Source organism: Pyxicephalus adspersus, chromosome 5, assembly GCF_032062135.1.
Source record: "Pyxicephalus adspersus chromosome 5, UCB_Pads_2.0, whole genome shotgun sequence".
Lineage (NCBI taxonomy): Eukaryota > Metazoa > Chordata > Amphibia > Anura > Pyxicephalidae > Pyxicephalus > Pyxicephalus adspersus.
In genome coordinates this window covers 147691686-147710509 of record NC_092862.1, presented here as the reverse complement: position 1 = coordinate 147710509, position 18824 = coordinate 147691686, and the positions used below count along the sequence as shown (strand labels likewise).

Genomic DNA, 18824 nt, shown 5'->3' with positions numbered 1-18824 from the left:
TGACAGGAGCAGATGAAGATGAAGGTGGGACATGTGAGAATGAGCAGATGGGAGAGAAAGTGAGACATGTGGGCATAAGCAGAGGAGAAAGAAAGTGGGCATGAGCAAATGAGGGAGGAGGTGGGACATGTAGGCATGAGCAGATGAGGGAGAAGGCAGAACATGTGAGAATTAGCAGATGAGGATGAAGGTGGGACATGTGGGCATGAGCAGATGAGGTTGGAGGTGGGACATGTGGGCATGAGCAGATGAGGTTGGAGGTGGGACATGTGGGCATGAGCAGGGTGGGACATGTGGGCATGAGCAGATGAGGTTGGAGGTGGGACATGTGGGCATGAGCAGATGAGGTTGGAGGTGGGACATGTGGGCATGAGCAGAAGAGGATGAAGGTGGGACATGTGAGCATTATCAGATGAGGGAGAGGGTGGGACAGGTGAGCAAGAGTAGATGAGGGATAAGGCAGAACATGTGAGCATGAGCAGATGAGGGAGAAGATGGGACTTATGAGCAGATGAAGGAGAATGTGGGACATGTGTGCATGAGCAGAGGAGAAAAGGGATGTGACTGGCAGAAATGTGTATAAATGGATTGAGGTCTTACATGCAGGCTTGGGTGATAGGTCAATACTCCATTATCGCACAGGGTAACATATTTCTTCTTCCATTCTTTATTCAAAGATTTACCACTTCTCTTAAGGAGGACACCCTGAAAAAAGAGAAACAAAAATCACTGTAATAACAGCACAGGTTTAACAAGTGGGACGTATTTGTGGGACAATAAATGCCAAGAAGGGCACAAAACACTGAGGCACTGCTTCTATAAAAGTTTGCACTTATCTTTATTGGATGCGTTCAACGGTCCAAAACATCAACAGCTCCAACAGCAAGATCACATGACTCCATTTATCCCAGGGGGAGCACATTGGTATCTAACTGGGAGGAGTCAGACAGGGAGAAGCTGGCATTTCTTTCCATGTATCAAGAAAATGTCGGATTTGGAACTCAGTTCAATTATATCTGTACAATTATACATTGATCTCAGCCAATCAGATCATTACATGACCATTGCTTGCTCATTATGGCCAAACCTCCTTGTTACATTATAATGTTTTCTTCTTATTAACTCACTTCCATCCGAACAAGTGTGGGAAGGAGCGCACAAGATGATCACAAGGGCACAGACTACACAAACCCACCATACACGTTCAGTGTTTCTGCTTTCTGTATTTAACTCTTGGGTGGCCCTCTAGTGGTAGCATCCGAAAGCCTCACTAATCCTGCTACAAACGGGACTCTTCCTCCACCTCACTTTACATAGTTACATAGTAAATCAGGTGGAAAAAAGACTTAAATCCATGAAGATTAACCACTAGGAAAATAATTATCCCATAAACTCTATAAACATAGATGATCTAAAGGATGGCAAAAAACGCTGGTACAGTTTACTGCAGGGAAAAAAAATTCCTTCCCGATCCCATGAGACAATCGGATGTTCCCTGGATCAGCAGTCTCTGTTATCTTTAAATCCTTAATCCCCAGTTATATTCTGTGCTTCTAGAAATCATCCAGCTTTTTCATAAAGCAATCTATAGTAGTTGCTGAAACTCCTTCCTGAGGGAGCCTATTCCACATTTTCACAGCCCTTACAGTAAAAATCCCTTCCTTATCCGGAGCTTAAACTTCTTTTCCTCCAGATGCAAAGAGCGCCCCCTTGTGCTTTGTAATGACCTTACAGTGAATAATTGGGAAGAGAGTTCTCTATATGGACCGTTTATATATTTATAGAGGGTGATCATATCCCCCCTTATACGTCTCTTCTCAAGGGAGAATAGATTCAGTTCAGCTAATCTCTCCTCATAGCGGAGCTCCTCCATTCCTTTTATTAGTTTAGTTGCCCTTCTCTGCACTCTCTCCAATCCCACAATGTCCTTTTTGTTAACTGGGGCCCAAACCTGGACTGCATATTCCAAATGTGGTGTGACCAATGCTTTGTACAGGATTATGTCTCCGTCTCTGCAGTCTATTCCTCTTTTATTACAAGAAAGTACTTTACTAGCTTTATATATTGCAGCTTGGCATTGCATGCTGTTATTAAGTCTATGATCTACCAGAACCCCCAGATCCGTCTCCATTTCTGACTCCCCCAAATGTATTCCCCCTAGACAGTATGAAGCATGCATGTTGTTACCCCCAAGTACATAACTTTACATTTATCTATATTAAATGTCATTTGCCACTTGGCTGCCCAATCACACAGTACATCCAGGTCTGCTTGTAGATTATAGACATGTGATCTACCAGAACCCCCGGATCCTCCATTACTGAGCCCCCCCCCCCCCCCCAAAGGGACACTTCCTCATTTTCTTTTACAGTAAGGGGAACATTTCCTCCATCTCATTTTACAGAAGAGGAGAAAGGGAATGGAACATATAATATACGAGAGGTTTTGGGGTTATTTATGTTTTTTTCCTATGCTGTTCTGGGTTCCTGTATTTTTCTTTCCATTAATCATTCACCCAGTGAATCATTCACCCAGTGTCATCTTTTTATAAATCTATAGATGATGTCTCTCCTACCAGCAGGATATGTAATTTGTCCTTATTCAGAGAGGATATATACAAGGCTCTATTTCATTACCACACCAACCCCTCAAGAAGAGAAATTTATGATAAAGGAGCTCGGGGGGGGGGGCATGTAGAGGGTTCTGCTTTCAAACCGGCCTCCAGTACATCCCAAATGGAGGGGCTCAGACCCAATGACAAAGGGACAACACAAGTGCAGACCACCCCAAGACAGAAAGATAAAAAGCTTAAAGATGCAGTGCCAAGTGGTAAGAGAGCCATATATAAATATAATGAAGCAATATATATAAATATAATGAAGCAATATATAAATATAATGAAGCAATATATATAAATATATAAAAGCACTAAGACATCTTTAAATTCGGGGACTGGAGGGATCGCCCACCTGTAATAAAAGGCCTAAGGAGGGGAAGGCCCATTCTCTTCACATCTACATTGGAACAAATGGCAGCAGACATGAGCCGAGCAGAATGCAGGGAAGCACTGAGAAATTCATTGTGGCCCCTGATTTGAGCTGTCATCACAATTCATAAAGTAGCTGATATTTTATAACACATTTCCTGGGCCATATACATAAGGACAAAGAGGATGATTGGTGCTCTCATTGCTTCACATTTCTAGTCCTGGGGGTCCTAAGGGGGTCCTAAGGGGGCCACATGATTATCAGGTGAAATACTGCAGGTACATAGCAGGTAGAAAAGCTATTTCAGGCCATTGGACCGGAATTTGTTAGTCAGCTCTCAAAAGGCAAACAGCAAGTTACAAATATCTTCCAAAAAGCCAAACAACTCGATGTGACCACATACCGTGTGTGTGTGTGTGTGTGTGTGTGATATATATGTGTGTGTGTGTGTGCAGGTACAGGGAAAGGGAAGGACATTTGGATAGACATCTTGTAATAGTTCTGTGAGATAGAACTGCCACCTAGTGGAAGAAACAGAAAAAGAGAAGACAGGTGCGATGAAACAAAAGGGCGAGGAGCACAGAGACAGAGGTCAGAGGAGAACAAAGTTATATATCAGAGGAGCACAGAGACAGACATAAGAATAATTTGCAGAGGTGAGAGGAGAATGGTGAACAGCAAACAGGATAAGAGCCCAAAAGCAGAGAGGACAGGAGTGTACAGACAGAGCTGAAAGTAGCACAGAGGTAAAACAGAGGAGCACAGATATATGTGAGATATATAGGTGAGTCCATACACCCATAGGAGACCAGGGACAAAGGTAAGATGGGCAGCACAGTGGCTCGGAGGTTAGCACGCTTGCCTGCCAGGAGTTTGCATGGATCCTTGGACTGGGTTAATGATATAGTACTGGAAGCCCCTAGCAATATATCAGCACCATATAAATACAAGAGACACTCACAGAGGTGAGAGAAGTATACAAGCAGGGGAAGAGGAAAAGGAGAACAGAGACGGATGAGAAGAGTGCAGGCAGAATAGAAAGCACCATACACAGGGATAATAGGGAATACAATATTTCAGTTTGCCGTTTGAGCTTTTGTTTGGCTGGTGGTGGTCGGCTGCACTTTCCGTTGTGCTGAGCGGTTATGTTGTGACCAGCAGACAGAACGCTTTATTCATATAATGAAGCAATATATATAAATATAATGAAGCAATATATATGTGTGTGATATATATGTGTGTGATATATATGTGTGTGTGTGTGATATATATGTGTGTGATATATATGTGTGTGTGTGTGATATATATATGTGTGTGTGTGATATATATGTGTGTGTGTGTGATATATATGTGTGTGTGTGATATATATGTGTGTGTGTGTGATATATATATATATGTGTGTGTGTGTGATATATATGTGTGTGTGTGTGTGTGTGTGATATATATGTGTGTGTGTGATATTTATGTGAAATATACAGTAAGCTCCATAAATATTTGGACAGAGAATGTTTTTCTAGTTTTGGTTCTGTACATTACCACAATTATTATAAATGAAACAACTCAGATTGACCTGCAGACTTTCAGATTTAATTCAGTGAGTTGTACACAAAGATTCCATAAATGTGAGGAACTAAATCCTTTATTACACAATCTCTTCATTTCAGGGGTAATAAGTAATTGGACAGAACCAAAATTAGAAAAAAGTTGTCTGTGTCCAAATATTTATGAAGTGTTTGTGTGCCAGATATCATATGATCTAAATATAAGTGATATATGTGCTAGATAGCATAATATATATATATGTGATGTGTTAGCCAGATATCGTGTGATATGTACAGTCAGGGGAAGAAGTATTTGGTCCCCGGCTGATTTGTATGTTTGCCCTCTGACAAAGAAATGAGCGGTCTATAATTGTAATGGGAGGATTATTGTAGCTGTGAGAGAATAACAACAAAAGAACCCTCAGACACCCCGTGCTGAAATATCAGAGCTTGCTGTGCATTGTAATGAGTGAATAATATTGGATTCCCTATCATCCAGCAAGATTTCCGGCTCCCAGGTGTCTCCCCTGTATGCAGGTAAGGAGCTGAGATTAGGAGCACCTTCTGTAAGTCTTAGTCTACACAGACGGTTTCAGTGTTTAACCCCCCTAGCGCTCTAATTCCGTCAGTTTTTTTATGCAAAAAGTGATCCTAATTTTTTGGCATAGAAATTTTTGTTTATAGTGTGGCCCTGTAATTCTTAGGATTAACTCCCGGGTATGATAACTATATTTATTATAATATAATCATAAATTATAATATAACACACAATTATAAATAATAATTTTAAAAAATAATGAAATAATAGACAACAATGTAATTTAAAATAAAATATAAAATTAAAAATGTACTTTTATTTTTATTGTATGTTGTATAGTTTTTTTTTTATTGTAAAACTTATTCAAAAGCAGATAACATTGTAACCTGCTTCTAAATTTCACGCCCCCCGACGGACCGGCGCCCCGGCATCACAGCGGGACCATCAGATCGCCACTGGAGCACGGAGCAAAGGTAAGGGGGGCTTCTAAAGATACTCCAAGTGTGACTCGGGATTACCACTTTTTGCAAGTGAAATCCACCCCAGGATTAGCGCTAGGGGGGCTAACCTGAACCTTTTAAAGCCCTTGTTTAAAAAATCCTCATGCATTACAATGGGTTTATCTACACCAGGACGTTTCCTTGAGGCACGTTAATGACATGCACCTTAAACATTGCTTGCAACGTTTAATATATGAAAATGCTGGAAGACGCCCAAAAACACGGGTAAACGCTTCCATTGATTTCAATGGGACATTTTCCCGTAGTTTCGTACACTTTGAGCACTTAATATGCAAATTAGTTAAAAACACAGTAAAACGTAATAAAAACGTAATAAAAACGCAGCATAGGCATTTTCCAGTATTTTAAAGGCAAGCTTTAAAAAGCTAATAAAAGTGCATAAAAACGCAATGGGAACAATTAAATGCGTTTTTAAAAAATGTTCATGTAGATCTAGCCTAAGGGAGTCCAAGCTTGTTACAGTACCTGTATATAAGACACCTGTCCACATAAGCAACCAATCAGATTCCAAGCTAGCCACCATGGCCAAGACCAAAGAGCCGTCCATGGATGTCGGGGATAAGATTGTAGACCTACACAAGGCTGGACCGGGCTACAAGACTTTGCCAAGCAGCTTGGTGAGAAGGTGACAACAGTTGGTGCGATAATTCGCAAATGGAAGAAACACAAAATAACTGTAAATCTTTCTCTGAGCACCTCCTTCCCTCAGCCAGGGCATTGATAATGGGTCTGTGGATGGGTATTCCAGCATGACAATAACCCAAAACACACAGCTAAGGCAACAAAGGAGCGGCTCAAGAAGAAGCACATGAAGGTCCTGGAGTGGCCCAGCCATAGCCCAGACTGGTTGATAGGGGATCAAATATTATTCACTCATTACAATGCACAGCAGGCTCTGATATTTCAGCACGGGGTGTTTGATGGTTGTTTTGTTGTTATTCTCTCACAGCTACAATAATCCTCCCATTACAATTATAGACCGCTCATTTCTTTGTCAGAGGGCAAACGTACAAAATCAGCCGGGGACCAAATACTTCTTCCCCTCACTGTATATGTGATGTATGTGCCAGATATCATGTGATATATATTGTGAGCTCCCACAGGGGGATTTCCTCAGGATAACGGGGCAGCTTTAGGGCAGGTAAAAAGGGAGCCTTCTTGGAATGTCCAAACAACAACAAGAGGGTACCGGAAAATGTCCACAGAATTTGCAGAAGAAATAAACAATGGCCCATTGTCTGGGCATCTAGCTACCTCACTGGGTGCCCTGTCTCTCTCCTAATTCACAGTTTTGGAGTGGGGTCAGACACATTCCACCACCATACAATGAGTCCTGGGTAGGGTGTCTACATTCCCCTGCAGGGACAGAAACCAGCTGGTAACCCTGACATTCTTGTCTTTAGCCTGGGACATCCAGGTCAAGGGTGTGTGATCGGTAATTAACCTAAAGGGCCGGCCCACCAAATAGTACCATAGAGACTCTAGCGCCCATTTGACTGTCAGACATTCCAGTTCCACGATACTATAATTCTTCTCTGCCAGGTTTAGCTTCCTACATAGGTAAACTACTGGGTGTTCCTCACCTCTGCCCACTTGGGACGGGCCAGCCCCTAGACCTACACTAGAGGCATCGGTTTGTACTACAAATGGCCTCTCAAAGTCCGGGGTGACCAGCACAGGTTGTTAGCACAATTCTGCCTTCAAGTCCCCAAACGCCTTTTCTGCTTCAGAGCTCCACTTTACCATCACAGTCCCATTACCATTTGTGAGTTCTGTTAAAGGCGCTGCTAAGGTAGCAAAGTTTGGGATAAAACGCCAGTAATACCTTACCATGCCTAGAAAGGTTCGCACCTGCTTCTTGGTCCCGGGCTTGGGCCACCCCTGGACTTTGGGGAGGTGATTTTCCCAATCACTGCTGAAAATGACCACATCATCCAGATAGGCCACAGCAAAGTGCTGATATGGTCTCTATATTTCATCTATCATACGCTGAAATCTGGCTGGGGCCCCCTGGAGGCCATGAGGCATTCTCGCATACTGCCACAGACCCTGGGGGGTGGAAAAGGCTTTTTTTTCTTTGGCTTCCTCTGGTAACAAAACTTGCCATTACCCTCAGGTCAAATCCAAAGTAGTAATGAAACTGGCAGGGCCTAATTTCTCCGTAAGTTTATCTACCCTTGGCATGGGATAGGCATCAAACTTTGAGATTGCATTAAGCTTTCTGAAGTAATTGCAGAAAAGCAATGACCTGTCCAGCTTTGGAACCAAAACAATCGAGCTGCACCACTCACTTTTGGACTTTTCAATAATCCCTAGGTCCAGCATTCTGGCAAGCTCCTCTTCCACAGCCTGTCTACAGGCGTCCGGTATCCGATATGGTTTATGGCAGATCTGGACCTGACGGACTAGGGATCAGTAATGATGTTGTGTTTAATAACATATGTGCACCCCAGCAACTCCAAAAATACGTCAGTTTCTTTGCAAGAATTCTTTTGCTTCTTGCTTTTGCGAGGGTGACAGGGCCTCTGGTACCCGTACATCTCAAAACCCCCCTTTTTCTTGTGGGTGTAATTGGTGCAAAGCTGAGAGGGTCTCCCTATCCTTCCACAGCTTAATTATGTTTACGTGATACAGCTTTTTTTTTTTTTGTTTGGATGGTAAACCTTGTAGTTGACCTCCCCTACTGTCCCAAGAATCTCATATGGTCCTTGCCACTTGGCCAGGAATATGCTCTCTACTGTGGGAACCAGAACAAGGACACGGTCACCAGGAGTAAACAAACGGACTTTCGCTGACCCATTGTATACTCGGCTCTGAGCCTCCTGGGCTTTTTGTAAATTTTCCTGCACAATCGTCATCACAGCCATAATTCTATCCTGCATTAAAGAGACATGTTCGATTACGCTTTTATGGGGAGTAACCTCTTGTTCCCAGGTCTTTTTGGCTACATCCAACAGACCTCTGGGGTGTCTCCCATACACCAACTCGAACGGTGAGAACCCCTTGGATGACCGTGGTACCGCTCTGTTGGCAAACATAAGATAAGGAGAAGATAATCCCAATCCCTCATCTTTTTCCACAACTCTTTTTAACATCCCCTTTAGCGTCTTGTTGAAGCGTTCAACTAACCCATCTGTTTGGGGGTAGTAGACTAAGGTGCGGAGTTTCTTTATACTTAACAGCCAACACAACTCCCGAGGGATGCCTGAGCGGGAGAACATGGAGAACAGTTCTTTAGCGATTGTACTGGAAACCGTATTTCTCAGGGGAACCGCTTCTGGGTAGCAAGTGGCAAAATCTAAAACTACTAAGATGTATTGATGCCCACGAGCTGACTTGACCAGTGGTCTGACCAGCTCCATTGCCACCCTCTCAAAAGGCATCTCAATAATGGGCAATGGGACCAGTGGGCCACGAAAGTGGACAACTGGTGCAGACAATTGGCAGTCAGGGCAGGACTCGCAGTAGCATTTTACATCAGCGAAGACACCAGGCCAATAGAACCTCAGTAAGATGCACTGCAGGGTCTTCTCTAATGCAAGATGTCTCCCTAAGGCATGTTTATGGGCTAAATCTAAGACAACCTTTTTGAAGGGTCGCAGTACTATCAACTGTTCCACCACCTCCCCTGCACTTTATCCACCCGATATTACAAATCATTATTTACAGCAACATAGGGGAACACATTCTCCAGTCCTGGGACCTGGGCTACCCCATTTATCATTTGCACATTTTCCCATGCCCTTGCCAGTGTATGGATCTCGCAAATGTGCTGTCCCAAAGTTGTCTTGCGAAACCTCTAAATTGGACATCACAGCCTCTACAGAGGTCTCCAGAGGCAACTCTGTTTCCCCTGCAAAAACAGTTCCTTTCATCAGGCGCACACACATTAGTTTTTTCGGCTGGATTACCTGTGGAAGACTTTTCTCCCTTCCACAGGTCCCAAAAACAAAGGAAAATCTCGCCCCAGAATTACCCTGTGCATTATTTTTTTGCCAAAAGTGTGTTTTTAATGCACGTTAGATCACCCATAAGCCTTTCCTACTCATCACTTTTCCATTTGCCTGGACAGAGTATCTATATTATCTTGAAAAAAAAAACAGTTCATAATACATAAATGAATAAATGGGGACTAGGACTCATCAGGGTAATAATATATATATATATTTTGTGAGCTCTCAGATAGCAGGCCATAGTGACTTTCTCCGCGATCTGGGGAGCGGTGAAAACTCCGCCATTAGCCATTTCCTCACCAGATACAAAAAGGTTGTGCATCTAGGAACGGGGGTGATCTGTTGGACTGGTAAGTCTATTTATAGACCCGTTGGGCCCGCACAGCCAGAGTGACACCCAGCCGCTGGAGTATCTCAGTCTTTAATTTGTCATAACTCTCAGTGTCCTCCGCTGACAGATCAAAATATGCCTTTTGGGCATACCCCGTTAGGAACGACGGGACAAGGCCAGCCCACTGCGCTTGAGGCCAGGCCTCCATCCCTGCAGTTCTCTCAAACAGATTAAGAAAGACCTCCACATCATCATACGGTGTCATCTTTTGTAGAAAGTGGCTTGCTCTTATGGAGCTTCCGTTGCCCTGGGTAACTGGCAACCCCTCTGGTCTGGAAGCAACAAGCTGCTGTATCATGTCTGTCAAAGCTCACCAGTCACTCTCTACTGTCTTAGTCACTTCAGCTAGCTGGGCACAGACCGCCTCTTGCTGTGCTCGCAAAAGTTGTGCATTCGTCCCCTTCTATGCAGCATTGCTTGCTGTTGTGCAGCATTAGCAGGGAGCAGTTGCTTAATGACCTCCTCCATGTTGCCACCACTCTGAACACCGGCCCTTTAAATCTGCTGCTAACTTTGCTGCCTATACTGCCCGCATCCTCCACCACTCACTCTATGTGAGCTCTCACAGGGGGATTTCCTCAAGTTAACGGGACAGCCTCAGGGCAGGTGAAAGGGCAGCCCTCTTGGAATGTCCAAACAACAGCAAGAGGGTTTATTGAACACAAGGTTAACAGGAAATGTCCACAGAATTTGCAAAAAAATAAACAATGGCCCAGCTAGGCATCTGGCTGTTTCACTGGGTGCCCTGTCTCTCCATCACATAAATGCAATATCAACACTGTTAATTCACAGTTTTGGAGTGCGGTTTAAAGGCTTGCTTTCCTGGAGCTCTGCTCCCTTCCCATGCGTGAAACACACGAGAGGGTGTTTCACGCATGGGAAGGGAAGACAACCACTGTTGTCTTCCATGGACGTCCAGGTCTTTTGGCGTTGCTGAGTTCCCCAGTGCTTTGTTTCTTTCTCATGATGTACCAAACTGTAGATTTTGTCATTCCTAATATTGCAGCAATTTCTCGGATGGGTTTTTTCTGTTATTGCAGCATAAGGACGGCTTGTTATACCTGCATGGAGAACTCTGCATGTTGTCTGTTCACAGCAAAATCTTCCACATACACCCCCCCCCCCCCCCCCAAATCAACTCCAGGCCTTTTATCTGCTTAATTGATAATGACATAACGAAGGAATTGCCCACACCGGCCCATGAAATAACCTTTGAGTCATGTGTCCAATTACTTGCCCCTGAAATGAAGTGATTGTGTAATAAAGGATTTAGTTCCTCACATTTTATGCAATCTTTTTGTTCATCCCACTAAATTAAAGCTGAAAGTCTACAGGTCAACGGCATCTGAGTTGTTTAATTTAAAATTATTTATGGTAATGTACAGAACCAAAATTAGGAAAAAGTTGTCTGTCCAAATATTTATGGAGCTTACTGCATATATATGATGTATGTGCCAGATATCATATGATATATATGCAAAATATATGTGCCGGATATGATGTGATATATACAAGGGGGTGCTGAGAAGTCATGGCGTCCGTTTTTCTGGGACAAAGACGGTGTTCTGTTGGTGGACTACCTACCTCAGAGCTCTAATATCACTGGACAGTAATATGCTAACCTCCTGGACCAGCTGAAGTAGGCAATTAAGATGAAAGGCCGTGGAAAGTTGACCAAAGGGATGCTTTTTTTGCAAGAAAATGCAAATACGCACACGTCCAACGTTGTGGCTGCCAAATTGAACACCCTGGGCTTCCAATTGGTCGACCATCCCCCCTACTCACCTGACCTGGCCCCTTCAGACTATTATCCAGGAACTTCTCAGCACCCTCTCGTATGTCATGTATGTGCCAGGTATGATGTGATATATATATGTGATGTATGTGTCAGATATCATGCGATATATTTGTGATGTATGTGCTAGATATTTTGTGATATATATATATATTGTGAGATCGCCCGTAGCAACTGGGGGTGTTTTTCAACAGGAAACAGGGCCAGCAGGTTATCTGTGCATCAAGGGTTTTGTTCACGAATACTATTTTCACAAAAAAACAGGCAAAATAAACAAAAGCCAAATTAAGCCTGGCCACTTGGCCTCTAACTCACTATTAGATTCCTTTACTTTCAATCCAGCCCAACCTAGTGCTGTGCAGGACTCTAAGGCCCTAACCATACAGCTTTTCCAACAAAGTCTGTGTCTTCTACTCACAGTTCACCTTGGACCTCCTCCCCGTTCACCAACCAAGAACAGAGACACAGGAAAAAGCAGGCTGGGAGTTTATATCCCCCGGCCTAATTTCCACATTGTGTTTCAGCTGAGACAGTTACACCTGATCATACCCAGGCCTCTTTAGCTCCCCCACCTGGCAAAGAAGCTCATTGTCATTCAGCCTGGTACTTCAACCCCACCTTCAGGTCAAAAGGAAAACTGTTCGATTACACAGAAAAATAATCTGCATATAACCTGTATCTGGGGCAAATGCACCTATCATCCTGGATGAAACCCTGGGTCCTCGTTAGCCAGCTGTTACATACCCTGTCCTCTTGTTTCAACCTTAGGGTTGGGACACAGGCTGCCAGGTAGGTATGGACTCGAGATAAAGCATCTGCGTTCCCCATCTGTACACCAGGACAATGCTTGACAGTAAAACTAAATTCTTGAAGGGCTAAGAACCATTTATTAACCCTCCTGTTATTCTCCTTGTTTTGGGCAAGCCACTTTAATGGGGCATGATCGGTTATTAGCAGAAACTGTCTGCCCAGCAGATAGTACCTCTAGGAATCAGGTGCCCACTTCACAGCCAAACATTCTTTTTCAATCGTAGCATAATTTACCTCATGGGCCTTTAACTTCCGACTGAGGTAAACAATGGGGTGTTCATCCCCATTTTGAACCTGGGATAGCATTGCTTCTGGTCCAACATCGGATGCATCCGTCTGCACCAAAAACTCCTTAGAAGAAGTCAGGAGGGTAAAGCACTGGCTCGCTACACAAAGCCTTCTTTAATGCCTCAAAGGCAGCTTCTGCTTCTAAGGACCATTTAACCATTACCGATTCCTTCCCTTTTGTCAAATTTGTCAGGGGAACGGCCGGGGATGCAAAATGAGGAATAAAGCGCCTCTAATAGCCGGCGATCCCTAAGAAAGCACGGACCTGTATTTTATCAATTGGGCATGGCCAATTCTGGATGGCTTCTACTTTCTTTTCCTGAGGCTTTATTATTCCTCTTCCAATGGTGCACCCCAGATATTTGGCTTCTTCCAGCTCAATAGCACACTTTTTAGGGTTCGCAACAAACCCTGCTTTCCTCAGCGCGTTTAGCACTGCCTGAACCTTTAAATGCGAGGCCCACTCTGTATTTTGAATAATTACGTCATCCAGGTAGGCCGCAGCATATTTTTGATGGGGTTGGAGTACCTTATCCATCACCCGCTGGAACATAGCTGGAGCATTCTGTAACCTAAAGGGCATATTTTGGTATTGGAATGCTCTGTCAGGGGTCATAAAAGCAGTTTTCTTTTCTTAAGATCTAAGGTGGTCATGTATCTAGCATTCCCCAACAGATCAATCAACTCGTCTATCCGGGGCATAGGATAGGTATCAAACTTTGTGATCTCATTCAGCTTAGAGTAATCGTTGCAGAATCTCCAGCTCCCATCTGGTTTGGGGACTAACACAGTTGGGCTGGAACAATGGCTATTGGACTCCTCTATAACCCCCAATTCAAGCATTTTTTTAACTTCCCGACGTATTACCTCTCGTCTAGCTTCAGGAATCCGGTAGGGTTTCAATCTTACTCTTTCACCTGGAGGGATGATAATATCATGTGTAGCCATGGATGTTCGTTCAGCCAAGTTGGAGAACATATCCCTATTTTGGAGCACAAAATCTCTCGCTTTCTATTGTTGAGTCTTTGACAAGGTGTCTGGTATCCAGACTTCTGGGATTACAGAATCAGACCGAGCAGGTAGCTCCGTGGTCCTCACAGTTAATGCTTCCCTTTCTTTCCATGGTTTCAACAAATTCACATGATACATTTGCCCAGGTTGGCTAATCTTATAATTTACATCACTAGGTTTTGCCATGACCTCATAGGGGCCCTGCCATTTGGCTAGGAATTTACTTTCCACCGTGGGAACTAGTACAAAAACTATCCCCAGGGGCAAAAGTACAGATATGTGCACCCCACTTCTTTGCTGCGCCAACTGCATTTGGGTCAGATGCTCTTTAACCATGGGCATTACCTGCGCAATTCTGTTCTGAATTTGTGCCACATGCTCTAAGACACTTCTATGAAGGGAACATTCACTTTCCCATGTTTCCCTAGCAATATCTAACAGTCCCCTGGAGTGCCTCCCATATAATAATTCAAAGGGAGAGAATCTGGTTGAGGATTGGGGTACCTCCTGGATAGCAAACATCAAATAGGGGAGTGGACAGTCCAAATTTTTCCCGTCTTTATCCATCCATCCATCTTTATCCGCAACATCTGGTATAATGTTTTGTTAAAACGTTTCATTAAGCCGTCTGTTTGAGGGTGATACACCGATCTGCAGAGCTGTCACCTTTAAGAGTTTACAAAGGTCTTTAGTTACTCGGGACATAAGCGGGGTTCCCTGATCAGTAAGTACCTCTTTGGCCACGCCTATGGTACGCCCACGGGCTATGGTTTTAGCAGATGTATTTTGGAGAGGAATTGCCTCAGGATACCGAGTAGCGTAGTCCATTATGATTAGGATATATTGATGGCACCTAGCTGTCTTTAGCAATGGGCCAACTAAATCCATGGCAATCCCCTCAAAAGGGACCTTAATGATGGGGAGGGGAACCAAAGGGCTACGAAAATGTGGCATTGGGGCAGACACCTGACATGCTGGACAGGAAGCACAGTACATTTCCATTTCCTTGGCGACCCCTGGCCAACAGAACCTCTGGACTATTCGGTCTCTGGTTTTCTCAGCCCCCAGATGCCCCCCCCCTAGGAGGTGCCCAAGGGCCAGGTCTAACACCAATTTCAGGTACGGCTTGGGTACCACTAGCTGTTCAATGGTTTCCCCTCCACTTTGTGACACCCGATAGAGTAGGTCCCTTTCAATATTAAAGTATGGGAATGCAACCCTCTCGTCTGGGTGCACTAGCTTCCCATCTATTTTTATGGCATTCTCCCAGGCTTTAAACAGTGTGGGGTCTTTCAAATGCTCTGTAACAAAGTTCTCTTTATGTACCTGAAGGTCAGAGAAATCCAGGCTTTGCTGGTTTCCCCCGAAGTCGCCGGTTCTTCAGCACAGACAAAGGAAACCCTGGAGTGCTCCCACAATCATCAGAGGACTCCTCAGTGGCCTCATGCTCTGAGGATGCCAGCACTGCATGGGGTGGGCGATCCCAGAGCTCCCTGAATTTTGGTAAATCCCTCCCGATGATTGCATCTTATGGTGGATATATATGGGAACTAACCCCACCTGATGACAAAATTTACCCAAAGAGGTCTCAAAAGACACTAACGCCACAGGATACTCCCCAGTATCCCTGTGTACAAGTTACCCCCACGCTTTTAAGACAGGAGGTCTCTGTAGCCACTAGCTCAGCTTTCACCAGCATTACCACACTACCAGTCTAACAGCCTCACAATTGGTTTGGTATTCATATACATTTTACACCAATACTTTTCATCGCCCAGTATAGAAGGGCATCCAATAGTGGCAAAAAGAGACTGATGTCTGCCACTCTTGGTAAGGACAATTCACAGCAATATGTCCTTCTTCCAGGCAGCGGTAACAGATAACATGTTTGGCTCCCCTTTTTTTGCTCTCTCCACCTCCATCCCTTGGTTCACTCTTACCCACAGTTGGAGATGGTCTAGTTTTGGGGTGGAAAGTCTGTGAGTACTGAACGAGAGGCAGTTAAGCTCTCGGCAGCCAAGTACCTTTCCACTAGGTCCACCAGCTTGTCGGCTGACGACGGGTCTCCATGGCTTACGCACTTTTGTATGGAAACAGGGAGGGACTATATGAATCGGTCCATAACAACCCGTTCTACAAATTGCGGTCCTAACACCAGCTCCGGTTGTACCCACCTCCTTGTTAGATGTATCAGGTCATACATCTGGGAGGTTTTCCTGTTCGATAAGACCAGGTATACACCCATTGGGCCCGGACAGCCAGGGTGACACCCAGCTGAGCCAATATTTGTGCCTTAATGCAGACATAGTCGCTTGCTTCAGATGGCTCCAGGTCTTATTAGGCTTTTTGGGCCTCTCCAGATAATAACGGGGCCACCAATCTTGCCCACTGTTCCTTAGGCCCACCTTCCCTCTCCGTAGTTCTTTCAGTTGTGGTCAAAAACACCTCAGGATCATCATCCGCAGTCATTTTCGGCAATAAATGGCTTACCCGAAAAGCTGGTGTATCCCAGCACTCTCGGAGTCAGTCTGCTCTCATAAAGATATCTGCTGTTTTAGTGCATCTAATTGTTGTTGGTAGCTCTGTGCTTGTATTTCTAACAATTCCTTGTGACGAGCTTCCGCTTGTTCCAGCGCATGCCGCTGGGTTTCTAGACCTAGCAGTAATTGTTGGTTAGTAAGTTTTTGCTCCGCATTGGGCTGCTGTTGGTTGGCATTGGCCAAAACAAGCTGTTTTAGTATCTCCTCCATGATGGCCTTCCAAACATCCGCTTAAAAAGCTGCCCGCATCCTCCACCATATGTGAGACCTGTATCTGGGGCAAATGTACCCATCTTCCTGGATGACACCCTGGGTCTTCATTGGCCAGCTGTTACTTTATATATATATATATATATATATATATATATATATATATATATATATATGTGTGTGTGTGATATATGTGCAATAAATCATGTGATATATAGGTGACATATATGTGCCAGACATCAAGTGATATATATAAATGGGAACTAGATGAACCAGATATCATGTGATATATATGTGAGATATATGTGCCAGACATGATGTAATATATACAGTGAGGGAAAGAAGTATTTGATCCCCTGCTGATTTTGTACGTTTGCCCTCTGACAAAGAAATGACCGGTCTATAATTGTAATGGAAGGTTTATTGTAGGTGTGAGAGACAGAATAAAAACAAAAGAACCATCAAAAATCCAGTGTTTAAAAGTCAAAGCTTAATGTGCTTTGTAATGAGTAAAATAAATATTTGATCCCTTTGCAAAAGATGACTTAGTACTTGGTGGCAAACCCCTTGGTGGCAATCACAGAGGTCAGACGTTTCTTGTAGTTGGCCACCAGGTTTGCACATATCTCAGGAGGGATTTTGTCCCACTTCTCTTTGCAGATCCTCTCCAAGTCAGTAAGATTTCGAGGCTGATGTTTGGCAACTCGAACCTTCAGCACCCTTCTCAGATTTTCTATGGGATTAAGGTCTGGATGTTCTTCTTCTTGAGCCACTCTGTTTCCTTGGCCGTGTGTTTTGAGTCATTGTCAAGCTGGAATACCCATCCACGACCCATTTTCAATGACCTGGCTGAGGGAAGGAGGTGCCCACCCAAGATTAGACGGTACATGGCCCCGTCCATTGTCCCTTCGATGCAGTGAAGGTGTCCTGTTCCTTTAGCAGAAAAACACCCCCAAAGCATAATGTGTCCACCTCCATGTTTTATGGTGGGGATGGTGTTCTTGGGGTCATAGGCAGCATTCCTCCTCCTCCTCCTCCAAACATGGCGAGTTGAGTTGATGCCAAAGAGCTCAATTTTGGTCTCATCTGACCACAACACTTTCACCCAGTTCTCCTCTGGATCTTTCAGATGTTCATTGGCAAACTGCGGACAGGCCTGTACATGTGATATCTTGAGCAGGGGGACCTTGCGGGCTCTGCAAGATTTTAGGCCTTCACAGGGCAGTGTGTTACCAATTGTTTTCTTGGTGACTATAGTCCCAGCTGCCCTGAGATGATTGACAAGTTCCCCCCGTGTAGTTCTGGGCTGCTTCTTCACCGTTCTCATGATCATTGCAACTCCACGAGGGAAGATTTTACATGGAGCCCCGGACCGAGAAAGATTTACAGTTATTTTGTGTTTCCTCCATTTGTGAATTATCACGCCAACTGTTGTCACCTTCTCACCAAGCTGCTTGGCAAAGTCTTGTAGCCCGGTCCAGCCTTGTGTAGGTCTACAATCTTGTCCCTGACGTCCTTACACAGCTCTTTGGTCTTGGCCATGGTGGATAGTTTGGAATCTGATTGGTTGCTTCTGTGGACAGGTGTCTTATATACCGGTACTGTAACAAGCTTGGATCCCTTACAGAAGGTGCTCCTAATCTCAGCTCGATAACTGCACACAGGGAGGACACCAGGGAGCCTGAAATCTTGCTGGTTGATAGGGGATCAAATATTTTTTTAACTAATTACAATGCACAGCAAGCTCTGACTTTTCAGCACGGGGTGTTTGAGGGTTCTTTTGATGTTATTTTGTCTCTCACACCTACAATAAACCTCCCATTACAATTATAGACCGGCCATTTCTTTGTCAGAGGGCAAACATACAAAATCAGCAGGGGATCAAATACTTCTTTCCCTCACTGTATATGTAATGTATGTGCCAGATATGTGATATATATATATGCCATATATCATGATATATGTATAAGTGCCAGATCTTATGTGATATATGTGCCTGATATCATGTGATATATATGCCAGATATCATGTGATAAGTAGTCTTAAACTATTTATTTGGCGCCAACATATTAACTTATTTCATGTACAAACTAGGTATTATCCTTCCAGTATACATTTTCCCAGGGTAGATTTAAACTGAGCAATTGTTTTTTTTTTCATTTGACTACATTGTCATATTTTTTCAGTTCAGAAAATCATCATGGGAGCTGTGCTCTTTCCTTAGCACATGCCAAGGGGG

The 18824-nt window shown here is 44.0% G+C and overlaps 1 protein-coding gene across 2 annotated transcripts in view; it reads right to left on the bottom strand.

Annotated features, from left to right (window-relative positions):
- Nucleotides 1–712: 712 nt before the first annotated feature.
- Nucleotides 713–18824, bottom strand: part of LOC140331824 (arf-GAP with GTPase, ANK repeat and PH domain-containing protein 3-like) — a 44699-nt gene continuing 26587 nt past the window's right edge. Inside the window, exon 10 of one of the 2 annotated variants that reach the window (XM_072413143.1) lies at nucleotides 713–928. In XM_072413143.1, the coding sequence (XP_072269244.1) occupies nucleotides 839–928 (90 nt within the window). In that variant the 3' untranslated portion in view covers nucleotides 713–838. Of the gene's footprint in view, nucleotides 933–18824 lie in introns of both variants that reach the window. The other variant, XM_072413145.1, reaches the window with a different exon arrangement.